At 47.2% G+C, this 25089-nt stretch overlaps 1 protein-coding gene across 1 annotated transcript in view; it reads right to left on the bottom strand.

The window, feature by feature from the left end:
• Positions 1-25089, bottom strand: part of LOC115077701 (vomeronasal type-2 receptor 26-like) — a 134117-nt gene that overhangs the window by 30631 nt on the left and 78397 nt on the right. Inside the window, exons 5-6 of the mRNA XM_029579991.1 lie at positions 20677-21024; positions 19239-19768 (exon numbers count right to left, since the gene is read on the bottom strand). Coding sequence (XP_029435851.1) covers positions 19239-19768; positions 20677-21024 — 878 coding nt within the window. The remainder of the gene's footprint in view (positions 1-19238; positions 19769-20676; positions 21025-25089) is intronic.

The raw sequence follows: 25089 nt of genomic DNA, 5'->3' as shown, positions 1-25089 counted from the left end.
ATTTGGTAAAATCAGAAATAATAAATCAAAAGAAATTGGAATTTTTAGAAAATCAATTGAAATATTCCAACTTAAGAGTATTGAATTTTCCTAAACAAGATTTGACACATTTTAAAGATGCCTAGTCAAGCACTACCAGCTATAGCGAAAGCTTACTATATTCCAATGAAATCAGATAGAGAAATGTATATGGGAAAAGAACAGGTAGAAAATCTGAACTTATCTGAAGTAATCAAAACTTCAATTAGTACAGATATTAGGGATGTGAATTGTGTGCCCAATCATCTTAACGATCAAATTCGTCTGGAAGGAGAAGAAAATCGTATTTGGCATGATTTTCTTTAGTAAAAAATTGGTTTTTCCGATTAGTGCGCACTAACAGTAGTTAGGGCGCACTAACCATTGTTAGTGTAAACTAACAGAAAATGATACAATTTGACACTTTTCAGGTCAGTTAAGGTCAGTTTAGTAATGAATATGTATTCCTATTGGCTGCCCTCTTATTTATTGATGTTACCAAGGTTCCCACTGACGTAATGGTTTAATATATGGGGGATGGGAAATGGAAACGGTTGGTAGCTTGACAAAAAAATTAATGTGATCAGTCAATGTGACTAGAACTTGTGCCCTATCCCTGATACCGGGAGTGTTGTGATCTTCCTGCATGCAGTGCCGTATCCCAGATACCGGGAGTGTTGTGATCTTCCTGCACGCAGTGCCCTATCCCTGATGCCGGGGGTGTTGTGATCTTCCTGCATGCAGTACCCTATCCTTGATACTGGGAGTGCTGTGATCATCCTGCACGCAGTGCCCTATCCCTGATACCGGGGGTGTTGTGATATTCCTGCACGCAGTGCCCTATCCCGGTTACCGGGGGTGTTGTGATCTTCCTGCACACAGTGCCCTATCCCTGTTACCGGGGGTGTTGTGATCTTCATGCACTCAGTGCCATATCCCTAATACCAGGGGTGTTGTGATCTTCCTGCATGCAGTGCCCTATCCCTGATACCGGGAGTGTTGTGATCTTCCTGCATGCAGTGCTGTATCCCTGATACCAGGGGTGTTGTGATCTTCCTGCATGCAGTGCCGTATCCCTGATACCGGGAGTGTTGTGATCTTCCTGCATGCAGTACCCTATACTTGATACTGGGAGTGCTGTGATCATCCTGCACGCAGTGCCCTATCCCTGATACCGGGGGTGTTGTGATCTTCCTGCACGCAGTGCCCTATCCCGGTTATAGGGGGTGTTTTGATCCTCCTGCATGCCGTGCCCTATCCCTGATACCGGGGGTGTTGTGATCTTCCTGCACGCAGTGCCCTATCCCGGTTACCGGGGGTGTTGTGATCTTCCTGCACACAGTGCCCTATCCCTGATACTGGGGGTGTTGTGATCTTCATGCACTCAGTGCCATATCCCTGATAGCAGGGGTGTTGTCATCTTCCTGCATGCAGTGCCCTATCCCCTGATACCGGGAGTGTTGTGATCTTCCTGCTTGCAGTGCTGTATCCCTGATACCAGGGGTGTTGTGATCTTCCTGCATGCAGTGCCGTATCCCTGATACCGGGAGTGTTGTGATCTTCCTGCACGCAGTGCCCTATTCCTGATACCGGGAGTGTTGTGATCTTCCTGCACGCAGTGCCCTATCACTGATTCCGGGGGTGTTGTGATCTTCCTGCACGCAGTGCCCTATCCCTGACACTGGGAGTGTTGTGATCTTCCTGCATGCAGTGCCCTATCCCTGATACCGGGGGTGTTGTGATTTTCCTGCACTCAGTGCCCTAACCCTGATACCGGGAGTGTTGTGATCTTCCTGCACGCAGTGCCCTATCCCTGATACTGGGAGTGTTGTGATCTTCCTGCACGCAGTGCTCTATCCCTGATACCAGGAGTGTTGTGATCTTCCTCTCTGCACTGCCCTGTGCAGGATCTCGAGAGCTGTGATCTTCTACCTTGCAATGCCCTATCCCTGAAACCAGGAGTGTTGTGATCCTCCTGCATGCAGTGCCCTATCTCTGATACAGGGAGTGTTGTGATCTTCCTGCATGAAGTGCCTATTACTGATACTGGGAGGGTTGTGATCTTCCTGCACACAGTGCCTTATCCCAGTTACCGGGGGTGTTGTGATCTTCCTGCATGCAGTGCCCTATCCCTGTTACCGGGGGTGTTGTGATCTTCCTGCATGCAGTGCCCTATCTCTGATACAGGGAGTGTTGTGATCTTCCTGCATGAAGTGCCTATTACTGATACTGGGAGGGTTGTGATCTTCCTGCACTCAGTGCCATATCCCTGATACCAGGGGTGTTGTGATCTTCCTGCATGCAGTGCCCTATCCCTGATACCGGGAGTGTTGTGATCTTCCTGCATGCAGTGATGTATCCCGGATACCGGGGGGTGTTGTGATCTTCCTGCATGCAGTGCCCTATCCCTGATACCGGGAGTGTTGTGATCTTCCTGCATGCAGCGCCGTATCCCTGATACCAGGAGTGTTGTGATCTTCCTGCACGCAGTGCCCTATTCCTGATACCAGGGGTGTTGTGATCTTCCTGCATGCAGTGCCCTATCCATGATACCGGGAGTGTTGTGATCTTCCTGCATGCAGTGCTGTATTCCTGATACCGGGGGTGTTGTGATCTTCCTGCATGCAGTGCCCTATCCCTGATACTGGGAGTGGTGTGATCTTCCTGCACGCAGTGCCCTATCCCTGATACCGGGAGTGTTGTGATCTTCCTGCACGCAGTGCCCTATCCCTGATACCAGGAGTGTTGTCATCTTCCTCTCTGCACTGCCCTGTGCAGGATCTCGAGCGCTGTGATCTTCTATCTTGCATTGCCCTATCCCTGATACCAGGAGTGTTGTGATCCTCCTGCATGCAGTGCCCTATCTCTGATACAGGGAGTGTTGTGATCTTCCTGCATGAAGTGCCTATTCCTGATACCGGGAGGGTTGTGATCTTCCTGCACTCAGTGCCCTATCCCGGTTACCGGGGGTGTTGTGATCTTCCTACATGCAGTGCCCTATCCCAGTTACCGGGGGTGTTGTGATCGTCCTGCATGCAGTGCCCTATCCCTGTTACCGGGGGTGTTGTGATCTTCCTGCAGGCAGTGCCCTATCCCGGTTACTGGGGGTTTTGTGATCTTCCTGCACACAGTGCCCTATCCCTGATACCGGGAGTGTTGTGATCTTCCTGCATGCAGCGCCGTATCCCTGATACCGGGGGTGTTGTGATCTTCCTGCACGCAGTGCCCTATCCCTGATGCCGGGGGTGTTGTGATCTTACTGCACGCAGTGCCCTATCCCGGTTACTGGGGGTGTTGTGATCCTCCTGCACGCAGTGCCCTATCCCTGATACCGGGGATGTTGTGATCTTCCTGCACGCAGTGCCCTATCCCGGTTACCGGGGGTGTTGTGATCTTCCTGCACACAGTGCCCTATCCCTGATACCGGTGGTGTTGTGATCTTCATGCACTCAGTGCCATATCCCTGATACCAGGGGTGTTGTGATCTTCCTGCATGCAGTGCCCTATCCCTGATACCGGGAGTGTTGTGATCTTCATGCATGCAGTGCTGTATCCCTGATACTGGGGGTGTTGTGATCTTCCTGCATGCAGTGCCCTATCCATGATACCGGGGGTGTTGTGATCTTCCTGTACACAGTGCCCTATCCCTGATACCGGGGGTGTTGTGATCTTCATGCACTCAGTGCCATATCCCTGATACCGGGGGTGTTGTGATCTTCCTGCATGCAGTGCCCTATCCCTGATACCGGGAGTGTTGTGATCTTCCTGCATGCAGTGCTGTATCCCTGATACCGGGAGTGTTGTGATCTTCCTGCATGCAGTGCCATATCCCTGATACCGGGAATGTTGTGATCTTCCTGCATGCAGGGCCCTATCCCTGATACCGGGGGTGTTGTGATTTTCCTGCACTCAGTGCCCTATCCCTGATACCGGGAGTGTTGTGATCTTCCTGCATGCAGTGCCCTATCCCTGATACTGGGAGTGTTGTGATCTTCCTGCACTCAGTGCCCTATCCCTGATACCAGGAGTGTTGTCATCTTCCTCTCTGCACTGCCCTGTGCATGAACTCGAGAGCTGTGATCTTCTACCTTGCAATGCCCTATCCCTGATACCAGGAGTGTTGTGATCCTCCTGCATGCTGTGCCCTATCTCTGATACAGGGAGTGTTGTGATCTTCCTGCATTAAGTGCCTATTCCTGATACCGGTAGGGTTGTGATCTTCCTGCACACAGTGCCCTATCCCGGTTACCGGGGGTGTTGTGATTTTCCTGCATGCAGTGCCCTTTCCCTGTTACCGGGGGTGTTGTGATCTTCCTGCATGCAGTGCCCTATCCCTGGTACCAGGAGTGTTGTGATCTTCCTGCACACATCCCGGTATCAGGGTTAGGGCACTACATGTAGGAAGATCACAACACGCCCGGTATCAGAGATAGGACACTGCATGTAGGAAGATCACAACACTCCCGGTATTAGGTATAGGGCACTACACGCAGGAAGATCACAACACTCCCGGTATCAGGGATAGGGCACTACATGCAGGAAGATCACAACACACCTGGTATCAGGGATAGGGCACTGTGTGCAGGAAGGTCACAACACTCCTGGTATCAGGGATAGGGCACTGAGTGCAGGAAGATCACAACACCCCCAGTATTAGGGATAGGGCACTGTGTGCAGAAAGATCACAACACTCCCGGTATCAGGGATAGGGCACTGCGTGCAGGAAGATCACAACACTCCCAGTATCAGGGATAGGGAACTGCATGCAGGAAGATCACAACACCCCTGGTAACCGGGTAGGGCACTGTGTGCAGGAAGCTCACAGCACCCCTGGTAACTGGGATAGGGCACTGTGTGCAGGAAGATCATAACACTCCCAGAATCAGGGATAGGGCACTGCGTACAGGAAGATCACAACACTCCCGGTATCAGGGATAGGGCACTGCATGCAAGAAGATCACAACACTCCCGGTATCAGGGATAGGGCACTGCGTGCAGGAAGATCACAACACCCCCGGTATCAGGGATAGGGCACTGCGTGTTGGAAGATCACAACACTCGCGGTATCAGGGATACGGCACTGCATGCAGGAAGATCACAACACTCCCAGAATCAGGGATAGGTCACAAGTTCTAGTCACACTGACTGATCACATTACTTTTTTTGTCAAGCTACCAACTGTTTCCATTTCCCATCCCCCATATGTTAAACCATCACGTCAGTGGGAACCTTGGTAACATCAATAAATAAAAGGGCAGCCAATAGGAATACATATTTATTCCTAAACTGACCTTAACTGACCTGAAAAGTGTCAAATTGTATCATTTTCTGTTAGTGCGCACTAACAATGGTTAATGTGCACTAACTTCGTGTTAGCGCACACTAACTCCCATTAGTGCGCACTAACAAAAAAAAAAACAATTTTTCACCATAAATCGGGGGAATTTCTATTGTATCACATGCTTTACTGATCAATGATATTTTAAAACTTATCGGGACAATAATCTAAATCATTGAAAAACGATTCACATCCCTATCAGATATACCGATGAGAGATAAGAGATATACTGAGGAGAGATGAGAGATCAACATCATCTACTTGGATTTCAGCAAGGCTTTTGATACGGTCCCACATGGGAGGCTGGTGAATAAAATGAGAAGCTTAGGAGTGTGTGCCGAGGTGGTGGCCTGGATTGCAAACTGGTTGGCAGACAGACGACAATGTGTGATGATAAATGGAACCTACTCTGAAGAGAGAGCGGTGTTAAGTGGAGTGCCGCAAGGATCGGTGTTGGGACTGGTCCTGTTCAATATCTATGTGAGTGACATAGCAGATGAGATAGAAGGTAAGGTTTGCCTGTTTGCGGATGACACTAAGATCTGCAACAGAGTGGACATGCTGGAAGGAGTGGAGAGAATGAGACGGGATTTAAAGAAGCTGGAAGAGTGGTCGAAGATATGGCAACTGAGATTCAATGCCAAGTAGTGCAGAGTCATGCATATGGGGTGTGGAAATCTGAAAGAACTGTACTCGATGGGGAGTGAAGGGCTGATGTGCACAGAGCAGGAGAGAGACCTTGGGGTGATAGTGTCTAACAATCTGAAGTTGGCAAAACAATGCGACAAGGCAATAGCTTAAACCAGAAGAATGCTGGGCTGCATAGAGAGAGAGGAATATTGAGTAAGAAAAGGGAAGTGATGATCCCCTTGTATAGGTCCTTGGTGAGGCTACACCTGGAGCACTGCACTCAGTTCTGGAGACCATATCTCCAAAGAGACAGATACAGGATAGAGGCGGTCCAGAGAAGGGTGACCAAAAAGGTGGATGGTCTACATTGAATGACATGAGGAGAAATTGAAGAATATAAATATGTACATCATGGAGGAAACATAGAAACATAGAAATGACGGCAGAAGAAGACCAAACGGCCCATCCAGTCTGCTCACAAGCTTCACACATTTTTTTCTCATCTGTTTCTCTTAGCTCTTTGGTTCTATTTCCCTTCCACCCCCACCATTAATGTAGAGAGCAGTGATGGAGCTGCACCCAAGTGAAATATCAAGCTTGATTAGTTAGGGGTAGTAGGGGTAGTAACCGCCGCAATAAGCAAGCTACACCCATGCTTATTTGTTTTACCCAGACTATGTTATTCAGCCCTTATTGGTTGTTTTTCTTCTCTCCTGCCGTTGAAGTAGAGAGCTATGCTGGATATGCGTGAAGTATCAGTTTTTCTTCTCCCCTGCCGTTGAAGCAAAGAGCTATGCTGGATATGCGTGAAGTATCAGTTTTTCTTCTCCCCTGCCGTTGAAGCAGAGAGCTATGCTGGATATGCGTGAAGTATCAGGAGGAGTAGAGGAGTAGAGGTGATATGATACAGACTTTTAGATACTTGAAAGTTTTTAATGATCCAAAGATAACTACAAACCTTTTCCGTTGGAATAAAATCAGCAGAACCAGGGGTCACCATTTAAAACTCCAGGGAGGAAGACTCAGAACCAATGTTAGGAAGTATTTCTTCATGGAGAGGGTGGTGGATGCCTGGAATGACATTCCAGAGGAAGTGGTGAAGACCACAACTGTGAATGACTTTAAAAGGGCGTGGGATAAACACTGTGGATCCATAAAGTCTAGAGGATGTGAATGAAGAGCGGGTGGCTCACAGGAATGACAGCTACTACCTGGAGATAATATCCTTGTTAAATAAACATACACACGGTTAATGCGACTCCAACATTGCTTTAAGCTTCAGCGGCAAGAGGAAATGTGGAAAAAACAATTTGTATTCAGAAAAAAAGTGGGGAGTAGCTTACTTGTTACGGCGGTTACTACCCCAAACCAAATAAGCCTGATACTTCACTTTCAATGCATATAAAGCATAGCTCTCTGCTTCAACAGCAGAGGAGAAAGACTGATACTTCACGCATATCCAGCATGGCTCTCTGCTTCAATGGTAGGGGAGAAAGACTGACACTTTACTTTCAATGCATATCTTGCATAACTCTCTGCTTCAACGGCAGGGGAGCAAGACTGATATTTCACTTTCAATGTATAGCCAGCATGGCTCTCTGCTCCAACGGCAGGGGGGAATGTAGAGAGGTGGATCTATATACAGGCAACAACTAACAAGGACTGAATTACATAATCTGGGTAAACAGATAAGCATGGGTGTAGCTTGCTTATTGCTTATTGCGGTGGTTAATACCCCTAAATAATTAAGCTATTTCACTTAGATGCAGTTCCAACACTGCTCTCTACATTAATGGCGGAGGTGGAAGGACAATAGAACCAAAAAGGTTACTAAGGGCCAAGAGTAACAGATAAGTATGAAAAAAAAAAGTGTGAAGGCTTGCTGGGCAGACTGGATGGGCCGTTTGGTCTTCTTCTGCCGTTTGGTCATCTTCTGCCATCATTTCAGAAGAGACTTCTAGTCTCTTCTGAAAGAGACACTATACTGCATCTATTTTTTAGAAATAGACTAGAAACATTTCATGGTAGTCAGGTCTGGATATATCCAGATCTGACAAGATCAACAGAATAGAAGAAAATAATTTTTGAAACTAAAATCAGAGGTTATTGCTAGAGGTGCTACATTTCTTTTGAAATACCCATGCAGATGTGAGCTTAAATATATGAAGCATAAATATGTCTTTTTTGAAATATCTAAGTTACAGCAGTTATTAGACTCCCACCCCCCTAATACAGGATCAGGTTAGGTACAGTTTTAAAGATATTAGTTTCTTTCTAAATGTGTTTGAGAAGAGTTAAGTGATACTTTTCTCAAAGTTTAAATTTTCCTGTAATTCGCTCTGTATAGATTGTTTTAGCCCTGGTAATTTCCTAGGGGAAATAGAGGATTTAAGATTCTTATAAATATTATTTTTCTATTTGATTGAAAGGTTCAAATTTTCGTATTCAAGTACAAAATTAGTTTTGTATGTATTATTGAAAATGCAAAAAGAAATAATAATAATAATAATAAAAAAAAGAAAATAGCCACTGCTATTACTAGCAACAGTAACATGGAATAAACTTAGTTTTTGGGTACTTGCCAGGTTCTTTTGGCCTGGATTGGCCACTGTTGGAAACAGGATGCTGGGCTTGATGGACCCTTGGTCTGACCCAGTATGGCATGTTCTTATGTTCTTATTTTCTTATATTAGGTATATGCAGAGATAATATTGTTTCATTTCATAGGTCACATCCATTTTGTTTCATTAGTATCAAAGAAATAAAAAAATGTTTATATGTTTTTCATTTCCCATTAAAGGCAAAAGGGGAAGCAATGCAGCCTACTCTGAGCTCAGTGTCAGTGTGGCACCAAGAGTAATGTGTATAGTGTAAGGATCTGTAAAGGGGCAAAAGTCTACGAGTAGTGGCAGCAGCTCTCCAAGGAACCACCAGAGGAGCAGAGCAGCATCAAGCATGTCAAGAGCACCAAAGGCTTCAAAAACCAGAGGCTTGAGTCTTCAAAGTAGCACGAGAGGGGTAAAAGGGTAAAACGAGTGGCATAAACATCCTAAGACATCATGAAGGGGAGAAGAAGAAAAGGTAGCAGGAAAACAAAAAAAATAAATCTTAACAGTGGTACAAGGGCTCACTACCCCCCAGTGTGACAGATCGTGAAGCTCATGAGCTCCACTGACTTACTGGCATTTCAGCTTTTGCAAGGTTTGGCCTTGCAAGTCCAGCAGTTACCACTTAAGTGCAAACCTTATCTCAGCACATGGATGCCCTTCCATCACAGAATTCATCTGTTTAGCCTCCAGTTCCAGTTGCAGCTCCTCGGGTGCCACAACTTCTCTTTGAAGCAACAGTTATTCACCATGCTCCTCCTCCCAGCTATGACCGGAGTCCAAAGGCCTGTAGGAGATTCTTGAATCAGTGCTAGATAGCTTTTGAATTGCATGCTGCCAGTTTTCCTTCAGACTGGGCTAAAGTGGCATATTTTATCTCACTCCTCATTGGTCTGGCCTTGGCTTGGGCTTTCCTGCTTTAGGAATGCAATAACTCCTTGCTTAACAATTTCACTGATTTCATGGCACATTTCCAGAGAATGGTTGAGGAACTAGGTTGCTCCTCTGCTGCGATTGACCTTATTCCTCTCTGCCAGGGCTCACAGACTATGGGCCAGTATGCTATTCAGTTCCAGAACCTGGCAGCGGAACTTCACTGGAACGATGAAAGCCTGACAACCGTGTTTTGGCAAGGCTTAGCCACACAAATCAAGGATGAACTTACTGTTCAAGAGATTCTTATGTCTCTGGATGTGTTGATTACCATCTGCACCCAAACAGACATTTGCTTCCAGGAGAGTTCTTGAGAGCGAGGCCAAGCCCATGTGGCACTGTTGTTGGCATCTAGGCTCCAGCTTCTGCTAGTGACTCTAATCAAAAAAGTTAATTCTTCGCTGCTCAGAATAAATTCATGCAAATGGGCCATTCCTGTTACGGTTTGGGCTGCAGTGCAACCGCCTCACCACCAGGGGTCCCTCTAGTGCTGGCTTTCCTGACAGGCCCAGTCCATCTCCTCTGTCCACTCTATGCTCTGGGTGTGTCCTTATAACCCTGCCTGACAGTTGCCTCGGTGCTTCGGCATCGAGCTCTTCTGGGCTCCCTGCTCTAGCCTTGCGCAGCCTTCGGGCCTTTCCTTTCCTTGCCCTGCATGGCCTTCGGGCCTTTTCCTTGCCTTGCCTTGCGCGGCCTTCGGGCCTTCTGACCTGCCTTGCTCTGCTTACGGTGTGTGTGGCCTACGGGCCTTCTGTGTATGTGTGGCCTACGGGCCTTCTGACCTGCCTTGCTCTGCTTACGGTGTGTGGCCTACGGGCCTTCTGTGTGTGTGTGGCCTACGGGCCTTCTGACCTGCCTTGCCCCGCTTACGGTGTGTGGCCTACGGGCCTTCTGTGCGTGTGTGGCCTACGGGCCTTCTGACCTGCCTTGCCCTGCTTACTGTGCCCTGACCCAGCCTGAACCTAGACACTGCTTCCTGCCGCCTGCCCTGACCCAGCCTGAACCTAGACACTGCTTCCTGCCGCCTGCCCTGACCCAGCTTGAACCTAGACACTGCTTCCTGCCGCCTGCCCTGACCCAGCTTGAACCTAGACACTGCTTTCTGCCGCCTGCCCTGACCCAGTCTGAACCTAGAAACTGCTATCTACCGCCTGCCCTGACCCAGCCTGGACCCAGACACTACTATCTGCCGCCTGCCCTGACCCAGCCTGGACCCAGACCCTGTACTAGCCATTCTTGTCTCTCTCAACCTGGAGCCACCCTTCTGGGTGGTGTTCACGACTCCTGACCGGAGCCCAGTCGTAACAATTCCTACCTGATGGAGGATGAGAGATATTGACAATGGCTTCAAAACCTTTGCCTCTATTGTACTGCTTCTGGGCATCATATCAGTATTTGACCCCTAGGCCGTAAAACATCCATTGCCTAGGAATGGCTGGGGAGGCATCTCTAGGTCCCTCAGCTAAGGATCCCCTTTTGTGGATAACCATTTTGGTCTACCTCCAGAATGATATCCAGAAGATTCTGACTGACTCTGGTGTAGCAGGCAACTTCATTGATGAGACTCTAGTCTATTGTCATGCCAGTCCTGTGGACCAACTTCCCTTTGTGAGCCTAATCTCCTTGTTTTTATGGAAAGCTGCTGCCCAAGAGTATCATGACTGACCCAACCCATGACCCTCAGGGTTAGTCTCCTATATCACGAATGAATCTCATTTTACATCCTAAGGTGCTCTGTAAACCCCCTAGTCCTGGGTTTACCCTTGCTCAGTCAGACGGTCCTACTGTGGACAGGTCTAAAGGGGACATCAACTCGTGGAACCCATACTGCTAAAGCATTGCCTCAATCCAGTCACCCCTTCTATTGTCATTGCAGTCTCGGATCTCACAATGCAACCTGGTCTCTCTTGGGCCTATGTGGCCTTTCACAATGTATTTAGAAAAAATAAAGCCAGTATCCTGCTCCTCATCAACTGTATGACTGCCTTATTGACCTCCAGCCATAAAGAGTACAGTCTTTAATAGAGTAAACCCTCTGTCGGTAATAGAGACCTAGGCAATGTCTGAGTACATTAAAGAAAACAAGGATTGAGGTTTTAATCATCACTTTTTTTCACCTGCAGAAACATTTTTTTCTTTGCGCCAAGTTGGATGGATCTTTGAGGCCCTGCATTGACTAAAGCAGCCTAAATTCTATCGCTGTAAAGAACAAGTATCCATTACCCCTTATTTCTGAACTCTTTGATTGTCTCCAGGATGCCAAGATCTATTTTAAACTGGATCTTCAAGAAGCCTACATTCTCATCATAATCAGATAAGGGATTGGATGGAAGACTGCATTTAATAAATGCGATGGACAGGAGAAATAACTCTTTATGCCCTTTGGATTAGTCAACACTGCTGCCATATTTCAAAACTTCATAAATTATATCTTCAAAGACCTCTTGCAAAAATGCATTCTGGTATACCTAAATAATATTCTAATCTTTTCCTAGAGTCTCACACAAAATAATTCCCAAGTGAGAATGGTTCTCCAATAACTCCATGAAAAAAGACTATATGCTAAGCTGGGGAAATACTTCTTTCAGTTGTGTGAACTAACCTTTTTGGGTTATATTACCTATGCTCAAGGTCTGAAGATGGACCCTACCAAACTAGTGGCCATCAGAGAATGGCCCCTCCAATGGACTAAGGGCCTTACAATGCTTCTTAGAATTCATGAACTATTACCACCTATTTATTCCTCATTATTCTTCACTCACGGAGCCAACGTCAACTATTAAACACAAAAGGGCCACCCTGAAATAGCAGTCTAAAGACACCATTTGAAACTTTGAAAGACTTAAAGAGGCCTTCAAGTCCACGTTAGTCCTCTAGCATCCCAACCCAGACCAACTTTTTTATTTGAGGTGGACACCTTCTCCATTGAGACAGGGGTGGTTTTATCCCAGAGAGCTGCAGCTTACCTTAAAAAGAATAGCAATATCTCTTGCAAGGAGCCAAACATCTCTTCACTGTTATGATGGATCACAAGAAACTTCTTTATCTCCAAGAAGCCAAGAGGCTCAAGCCAAGATAAGCTCAATGCTCATTATTTTTCAATAGATTTAACTTCCACATAGTCTTCTGTTCTCCTGAGAAGAATACCAGAGTGGATGCATTATCACACTTGTTTAATGCTGCCACTGAGCCAAAATGCTGCCACTGAGCCAAAATTCATTTTAGACTCGACTAATATTCATGCAGATGCCTTCTTCATCATTCTGGTTTGCAAGATAGTGATACCCACACACATCAGAGAAAGGTTCTTCAAATAGGATCATGACTTCAGGATAGGCAGACATCAGGGATTCTGGAAACCATCGATTTGATTACACATCAATATGGGTGGTCCTAGATGGCTCAAGATGTATGGGCATGCTAATAAGCAAAGGTCAAGTAGAAAAATGGATTGCTGAAGAGATAAAAAATGCAAAGTGCTGGGGATGCTTTCAAGTGGTTCCAAACAAAGACAAATTCATGGTGACTCTACATCCCCAGCATTTGCATTCAATTTGGAAAACAATCTTCACGAGGCGCTGCTGCACTCCCCATTAACTGTTATAAGCTCATCCGATTCCTCTGAAGTGCTCCTCTACATATTCATCACCCCTACATAACCAGCTTTACAGTTCATGCTTTGGGCTTCTGTCCCTTGTGACACAGCCCATCTGGCGAAACATGGTCCATGTCAAGGGACCACAAATCTGTTCGCTTCAAGCAACTGTGAATAAATGATGAATATGTCAAAATTATTTTTTTGTTAAGTCTCTTCAACTGAGTCCTGTAACACAAGGTTCTATGAACGTAACCAGCGCTATACTATCTACTACTGTTGTCTGTACCTGTTACTGTATACCGTTTATTGTCTCCATTTCTTCTTAGTATTTGCGGATGATACCAAGATATGCAACTGAGTGGACATTCTTGAAGGAGTAGAGAGAATGAAAAATGATTTACAAAAACTTGAAGAGTGGTTGTAGATTTGGCAGCTAGGATTCAATGCCAAGAATGCTGAATCATGCATCTGGGATGTGGTAATACAAAAGAGCTTTATGGATTGGGGGAGAGGCTGATGTGCACAGACCAAGAGTGGGATCTTGGGATGATAGTGTCCGGCGATCTGAGAATGGTGAAGCAATGAGACAAGGCAATAGCTAAAGCCAGAAGAATGCCGGGCTGCAAAGAGAAAGGAATAACCAGTAAGAACATGGAACTGGTGCTGCCTTTGTACAGGTCCTTATTGAGGCCTCACCTGGAATATTGTGTTCAATTCTGGAGCCCTTATATCAAAAGGGATAAAGACAGGATAGAGGCTGTTGAAAGAAGGGCTACCAAAATGGTGTAGGGTCACTATCAGAAAGCCTATGAGGAGAAACTGAAAGATAGGAATATATATACCCTGGAAAAGAGGAGGTACAGGGGTGATATGATACAGACCTTCAGGTACCTGGAAGGTTTTAATGATATACAGACATCAAACTTTTTCCGATGGAAAGAAATCAATAGAACTATGGGTCACAAAAAGAAACTCTAGGGATGACGTCTCAGAACCAATGTTAAAAATGTTTCTTCACTTCGAGTATAATGGAAGCCTGGAATTCCCTTCCAGAGGAAGTGATGAAAACCAAAACAGTGAAAGAATTCAAAAGGGCATGGGATAAATAATGTGGATCCCTAAAGGCTATAGAAGGAAAATGAAGAAAAGAGTGCATGGGGGTAACTTGCAGATGTGGTGGTTACTACCCTAAACCAATACGCTTGATACTTTGATACAACTCAAACATTGCTCTCTGTTTCAAAGGCAAGGCATAAAGGGGAATTGGATTCAAACAGCAACTGAGGGCCCTGACTTTTATGGTCTTGAAAACTGAATAACTGAAAAACAAAGCTTCAGTCTGCTTTGAGCTTCAAGGAGACAGCACAACTACAGATCTTGGGGAGAGCTAAGCAACAAAACAGGTTAATTTATCCTTAAGAACATAAGAACATGCCATACTGGGTCAGACCTAGGGTCCATTAAGCCCAGCATGCTGTTTCCAACAGTGGCCAATCCAGGCCATAAGAACCTGGCAAGTACTCAAAAAACTATGTCTATTCCATGTTACCATTGCTAATGGCAGTGGCTATTCTCTAAGTGAAGTTAAGAGCAGGTAATGGACTTCTCCTCCAAGAACTTATCCGATCCTTTTTTAAACACAGCTATACTAACTGCACTAACCACATTCTCCGGCAACAAATTCCAGAGTTTAATTGTGCGTTGAGTAAAAAAGAACTTTCTCTAATTAGTTTTAAATGTGCCCCATGCTAACTTCATGGAGTGCCCCCTAGTCTTTCTATTATCCAAAAAAATAAATAACCAATTCACATCTACCCGTTGAAAACCTCTCATGATTTAAAACACCTCTATCATATCCCCCCTCAGCCGTATCTTTTCCAAGCTGAGCAGTCCTAACCTCTTTAGTCTTTCCTCATATGGGAGCTGTTCCATTCCCCTTATCATTTTGGTAGCCCTTCTCTGTACCTTCTCCATCGCAATTATATCTTTTTTTAGATGCGGCAACCAGAATTGTACACAGTATTCAAGGTGCGGTCTCACCATGGAGCGATACAGAGGCATTATGACATTTTCCATTTTATTCACCATTCCCTTTCTAATAATTCCCAACATTCTATTTGCTTTTTTGACTGTCGTAGAACACTGAACCGACAATTTCAATGTGTTATCCACTATGACGCCTAGATCTCTTTCTTGGGATGTAGCACCTAATATGGAACCCAACATTGTGTAACTATAGCATGGGTTATTTTTCCCTATATGCATCACCTCGCACTTAAATTTCATCTTCCATTTGGATGCCCAATTTTCCAGTCTCAGAAGGTCTTCCTGCAATTCATCACAATCTGCTTGTGATTTAACTACTCTGAACAATTTTGTGTCATCTGCAAATCTGATTATCACACTCATCGTATTTCTTTCCAGATCATTTATAAATATATTGAACAGTAAGGGTCCCAATACAGATCCCTGAGGCACTCCACTGTCCACTCCCTTCCACTGAGAAAATTGTCCATTTAATCCTACTCTCTGTTTCCTGTCTTTTAGCCAGTTTGCAGTCCACGAAAGGACATCACCACCTATCCCATGACTTTTTACTTTTCCTAGAAGCCTCTCATGATGAACTTTGTGAAAAGCCGTCTGAAAATCCAAGTATACTATATCTACCGGTTCACCTTTATCCACATGTTTATTAACTCCTTCAAAAAAGTGAAGCAGATTTGTGAGGCAAGACTTGCCCTGGGTAAAGCCATGCTGACTTTGTTCCATTAAACCTTGTCTTTCTATATGTTCTTGCTTATATTTTTCTGTGTTTTGTGTAGTGCTAATCTTATTCTTTATATTGTCCTAGATATTGATATTGCTGCATTACATTGCTCTGTATTTGTTTAAGCAAAAAAATAAATAAATAAGGGAGAGGGCTCTTCAGCTTTGGGTGGGTGAGTCATAGTGCATTGCAGGGAGCAATGAAGTTTTTGGTCTGCTTTGAACTTCAAGGAGACAGACATAACTACAGATTCTAGGGAAGAGCTAAGGAAAAGGCGTAACATAGCTAGCCAATCTGGGGGGGGGGGGTGTCTGTTAAAAATGAATAGCAGATAGTGTCCAGAGAACAGCCCAGACTGTTGCGATTCCGGGTCGGCCCCGGAATCGCTACTCAGTTCTTCGGGGTTCCGCGTTGGGCCCGCGCTCCCCGGACCTCCGGGGACCTCGGCCGCCGCGGGCTCGGCGTTCCCCCGCCTCACCCGGGCCTGTGCTGGCTCCTGCCGGGCCCTCTTCGCTGCGTCGCAGCAGCTGGCGTTCCTCGGCGGCTGGCCCCGCCCCCTAGACGCATGCGCGCGTCTCTGAACCAAATTTAAAGGGGCCAGCGTGGGAAAAAGCAGGGGAAGCCTCCGGGTGACATCAGACGCTGCAGGGTATTTATACCCTGCAGCTCAGCCAAGACAGTGCCTTGCAACGAGGTTCCCAGGTTTACCCTGTCTCCAGTTGCTGCGTTCCTGATCCTCTTGATTTCCTGTGCTTCCTGATCCTGGACTGGCTTACGGTGATTCTCGGCTTCTGACTCTGGACTGGCTTACGACGACTCTTGGCTTCTGACCCCGGTGCGGCTTACGGTGATCCCTCTGGCTCTGGACCTCGGACTGGCTTACGACGACTCCCGGCTCTCGGACCCAGCCTTGGCTTACAGCGATCCTTTGGCTTCTGATCCCGGACTGGCAAGCGACGATTCTCTGGTACACGACTTTGGACTGGTGAGCGACAACCTCGGACTCCATCTGACTCCCCCCACCCAGTTCTCCTTCCCTGTTCATATGTATTTTCCAACTTTCTGTTAATATGTGAACTGGTATGATGTCCCCACTAATACCGGTATATAAAAGTTTCTAAATAAAAAAAAAAATAATAAATATATTGAAAAGTAAGGGTCCTAATACAGACCCCTGAGGCACTCCACTGTCCACTCCCTTCCACTGAGAAAATTGCCCATTCAATCCTACTCTCTGTTTCCTGTCTTTTAGCCAGTTAGTAATCCACGAAAGGACATCGCCACCTATCCCATGACTTTTTACTTTTCCTAGAAGCCTCTCATGAGGAACTTTATCAAAAGTCTTCTGAAAATCCAAGTACACTACATCTACCGGTTCACCTTTATCCACGTTTATTAGCTCCTTCAAAAATGTGAAGCAGATTTGTGAGACAAGACTTGCCTTGGGTAAAGCCATGCTGACTTTGTTCCATTAAACCATGTCTTTCTATATGTTCTGTGATTTTGATGTTTAGAACACTTTCCACTATTTTTCCTGGCATTGAAGTCAGGCTAACTGGTCTGCAGTTTCTGGATCACCCCTGGAACCCTTTTTAAATATTGGGGTTACATTTGCTATCCTCCAGTCTTCAGGTACAATGGATGATTTTAATGATAGGTTACAAATGTTTACTAATAGGTCAGAAATTTCATTTTTTAGTTCCTTCAGGACCCTGGGGTATATACCATCCAGTCCAGGTGATTCAATCAGGCCTACCACATCTTCTAGTTTCACAGTGATTTGGTTCAGTACATCTGAATCATTATCCATGAAAACCTCCAGTACGAGTACCTCCCCAACATCCTCTTCAGTAAACACCGAAGCAAAGAAATCATTTAATCTTTCCGCTATGGCCTCATCTTCTCTAAGTGCCCATTTAATCCCTCAATCATCTAATAGTCCAACTGACTCTTTCACAAGCTTTCTGTTAGCGTCGTGGACCCTTAGACCGATCGGGACCGATGGAAGGAGGCTAAGAGGGTTCTCAGCACTGGTGCCGATCGGAAGGCGGCAGAGGCGGACTCGAGGACAGCTGGTGGAGGAAACCACGGAGGGCCCTATGTGACCAAGGGCTTGTCAGGGAGTTGAGGAGAAGGAGAGACTGGCCTGGCGGTAGGAGGTCTTCGCCCTGGTAGCCGGTACTCCCCCGAGAGGAGCTCGTAGGAGTCCGGCCGCTGGGACTTAGGAGATTCACCCTGGAAGCCGGCATCCCCCCAGGAGGAGCCCGTAGGGACCCGGCCGCTGGGACTTAGGAGATATCTTGGAGACGGAGTCCTGAAGAAGTCCAAGGTCGAGAGCTAGAGGAACATCGTTCACCAGGCCAAGTCGAGTACCGGAGAAACACCAAAAGCCAGTCCGCGTCAGGAGCCAAGGAATCGCCGAGAGCCAGTCCGTGTCAGAAGCCAGGAAATCACCAATAACCAGTCTGTGTCAGAAGCCAGGGAATCACTGAGAGCCGGTCCGAGTCAGAAGCCAAGGAAAGCGGAAGAGTAAGCAGGAAACAGCAACTGGTAGCAGGAACGAAACCCTGGGAACCTCGTTGCAAGGCAGAGAAGAGGAGCAACTGCAGGGCTTAAATAGCCCTGCAGCATCTGACGTCATCGGAGGCCGTCCCGTGCTTCTCCCGCGCTGGCCCCTTTAAGAAGGGAGCTCAGCCGCGCGCGTCTAGGGGGCAGAGCCAGCTGCCTCGAGACGCCGTCCGCTCCTCCGAGGCAGGAGCGCGGCGCCGGAGGCCCGTGCAGGGCCAAGCGAGAAGGAACGGACCCGGGCAGCGCCATGGGCGGGCGCCGACCCTGGAGCCGGCCTGGGAACGCGTTCGGACCGCGCCACGGGTGAGTGCCAGCCCCGGGTCGGTCCCGGGGTCGCAACAGTACCCCCCTCCTACACCCCCTCCCCGGGGGTTGCGGCTTCGCCGGGTGAGCCAGATGGAATTGGCGGAGAAGGTCCTTATCCAGGATGTGGGTGGAGGGTTCCCACAAGTTCTCCTCCGGACCGTATCCTTCCCAAGAAAGAAGATATTCCCAGCGATGACGATGGAACCGAACATCCAACACCTCCTTGACCGTGTACGTGGCCCCGGGGTCAGAAGTAACATCAGTGGGCTCCGGAGGCAGAGGTCGAAAGCGAGAGAAGACCACAGGCTTGAGGAAGGAGACATGGAAGACATCGTGTATCCGAAGGTTAGAAGGAAGACGTAGGCGATAGGAAACCGCGCCAACACGTTCGGCTACCCGGAAGGGTCCAATGTAGCGAGGCGCTAGCCTCATGGAAGGAATCCGAAGCTGGATGTTCTTGGTACTGAGCCATACCTTAGATCCGGGCAGAAACACTGGGGCGGGGCGCCGGGACCGATCCGCGTAAGCCTTGAACCGAGCAGCGGTGCGGTGAAGGTTTTCTTGCGTAGCATGCCAAAGCTTGTGAATTTGACTGGCCGTCAGTTGCGCCGCTGGTGAGGAGACAGGTACTGGTAATGGTAGAGGAGGTTTGGGAACCTTCCCATAAACCAACTGGAAAGGAGACTGTCGCGTGGCGGAGTGTCGATGGCGTTTATAAGAGAACTCGGCCCATGGTAGAAGAGCGACCCAGTTGTCCTGCTGCTCTCCTACAAAGGCTCGGAGGAATGCATCCAGGGTTCGATTTGTGCGTTCAACTTGCCCGTTGCCCTGGGGTGAAACGCCATGGTTGTCCAGCTGAACCCCAAATTTCCTGCAGAGAGCCCGCCAGTACTTTGCCGTGAATTGAGGCCCTCGGTCCGAGGCAATATGTAGAGGTAGACCATGCAGCCGGAAGACATGATGGACAAACAGTTCTGCTAGCTCTGGAGCCGTGGGCAACTTGGCTAGTGGTACGAAATGGGCCATTTTCGAGAAGCGGTCAACAGTGACCCAAACCACGGTCTTACCCTCAGACGGGGGCAATTCTACTACAAAATCCGTGGAGATGTGAGTCCACGGTTCCGTGGGTACTGGGAGTGGCTGGAGGAGACCCCAGGGACGACCGGGTAAGGGTTTCTGCTGTGCGCACATGGGACAAGATTGTACATATAGACGAACATCCTCCTTCACGCGTGGCCACCAATAGAACTCTGTTAGTAGTTCAAGAGTCCGGGCAATCCCGGGATGGCCGGCTGTCAGAGAGTCGTGTGCCCATGCTAGGACCCTCTTTCTCGAGCGTACGGGAATTACCGTCCTCCCCGCTGGTGCAAGTTCGGTGGCAGCCAGTTGGACTTTAGCCGGATCCAGAATGAATTGAGGGGTCTCAGGGGTATCCTCGACCTCAGTGGTGCGTGAGAGGGCATCTGCCCTAACATTCTTGGTCGCCGGTCGATACCGAAGGGAGAAATTGAACCGACTAAAAAAGAGGGACCAGCGCGCCTGCCGGGGATTGAGCCTCTGAGCATGGGATAAATATTCCAAATTTTTGTGGTCCGTGTAAACTATGATTGGATGTTGAGCCCCCTCCAGCCACTGGCGCCACTCTTCAAAAGCTAGTTTGATGGCAAGGAGCTCTTTGTCCCCGATACCGTAGTTCTTCTCGGCAGGTGAAAACTTACGGGAGAAGTAGGAACATGGCCGAGCTTTACCGTCCTTGGTGATCTGGGACAGGACGGCCCCGACAGCCACATTGGAGGGGCCCCGACAGCCACTATGAACGGGCATAAGGGGTCCGGATGTCGGAGGCAGGTGTCCTGAAGGAAAGCCTCCTTAAGGTCCTGGAAGGCCTGTACGGCGGTTGGGGTCCATCTACGTGCGTCGGCACCCTGGCGCGTGAGGGCTGTTAGAGGCACCACCAAGGTGGAATAATGCGGGATAAAGTGGCGGTAGAAGTTGGCGAAGCCTAAAAAACGCTGGAGCGCCTTCACTCCCACCGGTTGAGGCCAGTTCCGGATAGCGGCGACTTTATTGGGATCCATGCGGAAGCCAGTAGAGGAAACGATGTACCCCAGGAAGGGCAAGGATTCCTCCTCGAACTGACATTTCTCCAGCTTGGCATATAGTCGGTTCTCTCTTAGTTTTAGCAAAACCTGGCGAACATGTTGACGATGTTCCTCAAGGTCCAGGGAGTATATTAACACATCGTCCATGTAAACGATGACTGAGGTATACAGGAGGTCGAGAAGCACCTCGTTCATTAGATTTTGGAACACGGCTGGGGCGTTGCAGAGACCGAAGGGCATGACGAGGTATTCATAATGACCGTCCCTGGTATTAAAAGCGGTCTTCCACTCGTCCCCCGGACGGATCCGTACGAGGTTGTACGCCCCTCTAAGGTCCAGCTTGGTGAAGATGCGGGCCCCTTGCAGACGATCCAGGAGCTCCGGAATCAGGGGTAACGGATAGCGGTCTCATCGGGTGATCTGGTTCAGGCCCCGGTAATCGATACAGGGCCGAAGAGACCCATCCTTCTTGGCCACGAAGAAGAAGCCGGCTCCTGCCGGAGAGTTAGATGGCCTTATAAAACCTCGGTCCAGATTCTCCTTAATGTAAGCAGACATGGCCTTGGTCTCCGGCAGAGACAGAGGGTAAACTCTTCCGCGAGGTGGTGTAGTATCTGGCAGCAGATCAATCGCGCAATCGAAGGGCTGATGCTCAGGTAGTAATTCAGCCCTCTCCTTAGAGAAGACATCCTGGAAGGCCTGGTACTGCGGTGGCACCGACAACGGGGCTGCGAGGAGCGGAAGCGTCTGGAGAGGACGAGCGGGAAGACAGCGATGAACGCATGCCGGCCCCCATGACGTGATCTGCAGCGAGTCCAGTTTATCACTGGAGAAAGTTTCCTCAGCCAGGGCAGTCCTAAGATGAGCGGGTGAATGGATTTCTCAAGGATGAGAAAAGAGATCTCCTCCCTATGAAGAAGCCCGACCTGAAGTTGGAGAAGATGCGTACGAGTGGTAATGGTCCCCGGGAGGGGAATCCCCTGGATGGAAGATACCCGCAAGGGTGGTTCCTGAGGCAAGACCTCGAGCTGCAGTTGTTGTACCAGATCTCGGAAGATAAAATTTCCCCCGGACCCGGAATCGCGCAGTGCCAAGGTATCAAATCCTCCTCCTGGGAGACAGAGTCTTGCCGGGACGGTACATGGGGAGTTCGAAGAGACACTGCCTATTATTTATTTATTTATTAAAGGCTTTTCTATACCGAATTTCTTGATACAAATCAAATCAACTCGGTTTACATCAAACAATTAGGAACTATAACCAACCAAACAGTAAATACAATTTGAAGGAGAGTAAAGTTACATTATAACAAGGATGTATAACTTGGAGGAGGAAAAATAAGAGGGGGACGAGAGATTAAGATATACATTGGGGTATGCGAAGGTGCAGATAGAATACCTCATGATAAATTTGTAAACATTCTCTTAAAAATTTATATACCCGGTTTAGAATTTGTAAAGTGTATAGTTGCTAGAACTGTTGTAAGTCAGGCTGTTGGGCTGGTGTTGGAGAAGGCTCGGCAGAACAGCCATGTCTTTAATTTCTTTTTAAAAGTTAGTAGACATGATTCCTGCCTGAGGTCCGGAGGCATGGTGTTCCAGATAGAGGGACCTGTGATGGAGAATGATCGGTCTCTGATATTTGAGTGTTGTATAGCTTTGATAGAAGGCACATGTAAGGATCCCTTGTAGGCGTCCCTTAAAGGTCTAGCTGTTGAGTGTAGTTTGAGGGGGTATCGTAGATCGAGGGGGGTCTGATGGTGAATGTATTTGTGGATTAATGTAAGAGATTTATGAAGAATCCTGAATTGTACAGGGAGCCAATGTAGATCCTTTAGAATGGGAGAGATATGCGCTCTTCGATTGGTGTTTGTCAAGATTCTCGCCGTTGCGTTTTGGAGTTGGTGCCTAGAATCAACTCCCCACTAGACTCTAGATTCGGGCGTTTCCCGGACGTTCAGTGCAGCAAGCCAGGAAGTGCCCCTTGCCACCACAGTAGAGACATAACCCCTGCGAGCGTCGACGCCTCCGTTCTTCAGCAGAGAGAGGACCCCGGCCTAATTGCATGGGTTCTTCAGGTGGAAGGGCAGCTGCCGCAGGTGGTGGGGCTCGGCCCTGAGGTGGCGTGGTTCGACGACCAGCCTGCCCCTGGACGGACCTTCACTCCCGAAAGCGGCGCTGGATGCGTCAGTCAACTCATCCGGCCAGCTCTATAAGTTCCTGGAGATCGTCCGGAAGGTCCCTGGCCGCGAGTTCGTCCTGGAGCCGTGGAGAAAGACCTTCCAAGAAAATTCCATGTAGGCTGTCCTCGCCCCAGGCCAGTTCGGAGGCGAGGGTCTGGAACTCCATCGCGTATTCCTCTAGGGGATGATTGCCTTGTCTCAGTTGGAGCAGTTCTGAGGCAGCTGTGGAGGCGCGAGACGGTTCATCAAAAATTCTCCGAAAAGCTTGACGAACTGCACAAGGTTATTCAGTCGGGAATCCTGGCGCTCCCAGAGGGAGGAGGCCCAAGCCAAGGGTCTCCCGTCAAGGAGGGAGATAATGTAGGTCGTCTTGACTCGGTCCGTGGAGAATTGCGCAGGCAGAAGGTCAAAGCGGATATAGCATTCGTTGAGGAATCCCCAGCACGCCTTTGGATCTCTTGAGTACCGATGTGGTGAAGGCATCTGTACCGGGGCGGAGGAACCCGTATTGGCCTGCGATGAGGATGCTGCAGAACTGGCCGCGGATGCCCCCTCAACCCGATCCGCCAGGCGTTGAACTGTTGACATCAAAGTGTCGAGGCAGATCTGTTGCTGTTGCAGCTTCTGGGCTATGCCCGGAATAGCCTTAAGGCCGGCAAGGTCTTAAGGCTCTATCTGAAACTAGTGATGATGTTCTTGTTATATGTACTTTTGCTGTCATAGATGTGGAAGGTGGCATATTGGTGACAAGCTGTTGCTGTGGACATACTCAGCTGTGATGACGAGCTATGCTTCTTTCCCAGGGGAGAGGGAGGGAAGGGGAGGGAAAAACCAACTGTACTTGAAAGTGGATATCAATTTATTCTGACTGTTATGTATATATTGCAGAAATTCAATAAAAGTTAAATAAAAAAAATAAAATAGATAATTTATTAAATAACCTAGATGGAGTTCAAAAACAAGAAATAACCTTATGCGAGTAAGACCTTATTAAATGGTCAAATTTTGAGGAAACTTCAGTAATGGAAGTAGATAACTTGATAAAATCGCTGAATCCAGCAAACCATCCTTTATATTCCATTCCCATCACAGCTCTGAAACCCATAGCACAATTACTCTGAGCATCACATGCATCATCAACAAATCACTTAATGAAGGTCATCTCCCAGATATATTAAAAGGTGCAATAACTAGACCCATCTCAAAACAAAAAAGTTAGATCCATCCTTGTTAAATAATTACAGACCAATTTCAAACTTATCTTTTCTTTCTAAATTAATTGAAAAAATAGTAGAAAACAGTTAACAGACCATCTGGATACAAATGACATACTTTATCAGTCACAGTTTGGTTTTAGGTGATATTTTAGTACTGAAAGATTACTACACTCACTGTCAGACACAGTTCTAAGAGGAATGGACAGCGGCCAAACATACTTAATAATTTTATTTGATCTCTCAGCAGCATTTTTACACCGTAAATCATAATATATTACTTCAAAGACTATCAGAAATAGATTTAATTGAGAACACATTACAATGGTTTGCTTCTTACTTAAACAACCCATCTTATCAAGCATAAATCAATAATTCTTTATCTGAGAAAATAGAGCTTACCACTGGGGTTCCATAGGGATCAGCCCTGTCAGCCTTGTTATTTTATATATATATATATATATATATATATATATATATATATCTCCCTTATGTCATCTATTGTCCGGATTAGGTCTAACTCACTATCTTTATGCTGATGACATACAGATAATACTACCATTATAAGACACAATTGAAAAAGCATATGAACTCACTGCAATGTACCTGAAGATCATTAAGCAACTGCTCACGCAAATTAAGTTGGTTCTAAATATCAAAAAACAGAAATCATTCTCTTATAGAAAAAAGCCTCACAAGAAGTCCAAGAATGATAACATTACAAGATAATATCACTTTTACATTAGCCACATTTATATGGGGCCTAGGAGTCATCATGGATCCAGAATTAAGTTTTAAGAAACTTATATATATATATATATATATTT

The sequence above is a fragment of the Rhinatrema bivittatum genome, chromosome 16 (genome assembly GCF_901001135.1).
Source record: "Rhinatrema bivittatum chromosome 16, aRhiBiv1.1, whole genome shotgun sequence".
NCBI lineage: Eukaryota > Metazoa > Chordata > Amphibia > Gymnophiona > Rhinatrematidae > Rhinatrema > Rhinatrema bivittatum.
Note: the sequence above shows the minus strand (reverse complement) of the source record. Positions and strands in the feature narration are given on the sequence as shown.